The 2,799-nt window shown below is 30.8% G+C and overlaps 1 protein-coding gene across 1 annotated transcript; it reads left to right on the top strand.

Annotated features, from left to right (window-relative positions):
• Positions 1-637: 637 nt before the first annotated feature.
• LOC136086701 (uncharacterized) lies at positions 638-1,676 on the top strand. The gene is made up of 3 exons (XM_065808985.1): positions 638-1,022; positions 1,099-1,297; positions 1,447-1,676. Exons 1-3 carry the CDS (start codon positions 705-707, stop codon positions 1,521-1,523), a joined length of 594 nt encoding a protein of 197 aa, XP_065665057.1. The 5' UTR covers positions 638-704; the 3' UTR covers positions 1,524-1,676.
• The last annotated feature ends 1,123 nt before the right edge of the window (positions 1,677-2,799 follow it).

Raw genomic sequence — 2,799 nt, 5'->3', positions numbered from 1 at the left:
TTTTTTTTCAGAAAGTAAGAGATTTGTATAATTAGTGGGCAAACTAAGTTAAACCATCTTCAGATGATATCAAAATCGCCTCTTGAATATTTATGAAGTTAAATAAAATTATTTATTATTCAGAAACATATGAAAAAGCTTGTAAAAAATTGGTGGTTGCGCAAGATACTTCAGATTTACAAACAGAAGAGTAAGAGCATAAGACACAAAGCTGCCAAAAAAGGTTTATGTTTTAACAGTTTTTTGAATTTTATGGAAATAGTTTTAATGATTTTTTTCTCTTATTATTGATTTTTTTACTTGAGAATTGTTTATTTTTATTATTTTTTACTTATTTTTTTAATGCCTTTTTGTCTAGTTTTTTGTTTGTTTTATATAGTTTCAATAGAATTTCTGCACAGTTTATAAAACTAGAATTTAGTAGATAAGAATTTCTTGTATTTAATAAAAAACTCTCATTTCGAAAACATTAACTTATTTTCTGCATTAACTTCAGGTTTCTTTTACTTTTATTATTATTATTTTATTATACTATTATTATTATTATTTTATTATTATTTATTATTATTATTTTATTATTTATATTATTATATTATACTTTTATTATTCTTTTACTTTTATTATTTTTCTTTTACTTTTATTAACTCCAGCTTTATTAACATCTTCACCAAATAATAATACAGATCAATTGTCATTAGTAACAAATGGTCAATTCAATTTCGAGAAAAAAACACAACCCGTATTTAAAAAAAATACATTTAATGTTCCTGTTGTTCCTTCTGCATCTGAACATTTTACCAACTGATATAACTTCATTAGTACATGTTGTTATGGAGATCAAAGTTAGCTTGAAAGATCTTCAACGTCAAACTGAAATTAATACAAAATTGCTGCAAAGTTTAACTGCAGGTGAAAATGATGAAGAAATTTTTGATAAGCTACACTTACCTCTTAACGACTTAAAAAAGCTGAGTACACTTAAAGAGCTCATAAAGAACGATAGGACAGTATTTTCAAACTTAGTAAGTAAATTGTTTTAAATATTAATAAACATAATAAAATATTTTGCTACAAAGTATTTCCAATCTTTATATATAGGTTATTGCTGTAGCTAGCAAAGACGGATACAACCTGAAAGATGCTGTAAGAAGAATGTCTGCTTCTCTTTTTACAAATCAACTTTGTTGTCAGCTCAATTGGACCGGTGGTCAACGTAAAGGAAATGAAGCTGACCTTAAATTGGATATAAAAAATAAAGTTGGATTAAAAGAATTGCAGTGTAGGCGTGTACTTGAAAGTGAGTTGATTTTTGTTTATGCAGGTATATTAGCATGCATTTCTGAGAAAATGTCATTTGTTTTGTTGGAGATAATTTTATAGGTTATAAAATAATTGTAAACGTGCTATTTTTATTTTAAAATCTCTTACGCGTATATTTATTTTAAGGAGCCGTGCAAAGGAATCCGCCTACAAGTACAGTTAGTGAGTGTGATTTTCAAAAAGAAATTGTACGATTTTTATGAGGAGCACCAGACCGAAATGGTGGGAGACAAGCGCGAGCAATCGTAAGTGTTAAAAGAAGAACTCTTATCGAAAAGAGGAGAGCTAATATCGACAATGATGACGAACTGCAAGAATAAATTTTATATCTTAATAATAGCATTATTTTAGTTTTATGACTAATTTTTTACTATTTATTCTAATTCGCTCCCGCGAGGTGCAACAATGCTATAAAATTAGTGCAACATACAATGCTACTTTGCCGCCGAAGGACCGCCATAGGAGCTATAAGAAAAGTAAGCAGTGGTACAGGCACGGCGCGCCAAAGCTGGGTCAGCATATTTAGTCGACGACGGGAACGCGGTGGTCAAAGGAAGGTTTGTTTTCGGGGATTCTGCCGGTTCGATGATGGGCCATCAGTGGCTTGTGGATGGTGTGCCGCCATAGAATCGATGAGCAAAATGCAGCGGCACCAGCACCGACGCCAGCGTCGTGCCAGCATATAGTGCCGACGGCGGCAACACGGCGGTCCGATAAAGGCATGTTTGCTGGGTATAAATGAAAATGATAGCCGATAAAGATTTAATTTGGTACAGTTACTTAAATTTTCAGTATTTTGCAATTTTCAGTATTTTGTATTTTTTTAATGATAAATGATAGTCGGAAATTCAAATTTGAAAGTTCTCAAATTTCTTTCAAAGATCTTACAGAAGGCTATTATTGCTAAGCTATTTATATCGAAAAACAAGGGTAAGGAAATCTTTTTATTGCTTGATGAGATTTGTATTTTAAAAATATTGTTTATTAATATCTCGCGACATTATTTGGAAATGCAATTGACAACAAGTATAAACAAGCGCATCGAAAGAATTTGCAAACACTGGCAAAAGAGCAAACGTAAAAATAAAGTACATTCAACAGCTGATATATATATATATACACTCGCAGAATGTTCACTATTGGGTTTAGGACAGTTAAAAACGTTTAACGCAATTACTGCAGCTCAAAAAATACTAAAATTGAATTCTTTAACGATTGTTTTATTGTACCTTATTGGAAATTTGTAATCTTAACTTGTTGAAAAAAAGGATTTCATTCATCAAAAAGTAAAATAAATCAGCAACTGCAGACTTTAGCATTAGCTGTAATGAGCACAGTTTACATCAACACAATTACACACATAAAAACCATAACAAAAGCAACCCTGGATGTGTGAGCTCACCTTGCACAGTGGTCCAGAAATGCCACTTTTGAGGCAAAAATCATATCTTCACCAATTTTGAAGATAATAAGCTAAAT

This window comes from Hydra vulgaris, chromosome 11 (assembly GCF_038396675.1).
Source record: "Hydra vulgaris chromosome 11, alternate assembly HydraT2T_AEP".
NCBI classification, from domain to species: domain Eukaryota; kingdom Metazoa; phylum Cnidaria; class Hydrozoa; order Anthoathecata; family Hydridae; genus Hydra; species Hydra vulgaris.
This window is presented reverse-complemented; position numbering and strand designations above follow the sequence as displayed.

What these genes read in the sequence shown, in the direction of transcription:
- LOC136086701 (XM_065808985.1), top strand. Translation starts at nt 705, where the DNA reads ATGGTCAATTCAATTTCGAGAAAAAAACACAACCCGTATTTAAAAAAA. An exon ending in GGACAGTATTTTCAAACTTA is followed by an intron (nt 1,023 to 1,098) that starts GTAAGTAAATTG and finishes CTTTATATATAG; the next exon opens with GTTATTGCTGTAGCTAGCAA. An exon ending in GTGTAGGCGTGTACTTGAAA is followed by an intron (nt 1,298 to 1,446) that starts GTGAGTTGATTT and finishes ATTTATTTTAAG; the next exon opens with GAGCCGTGCAAAGGAATCCG.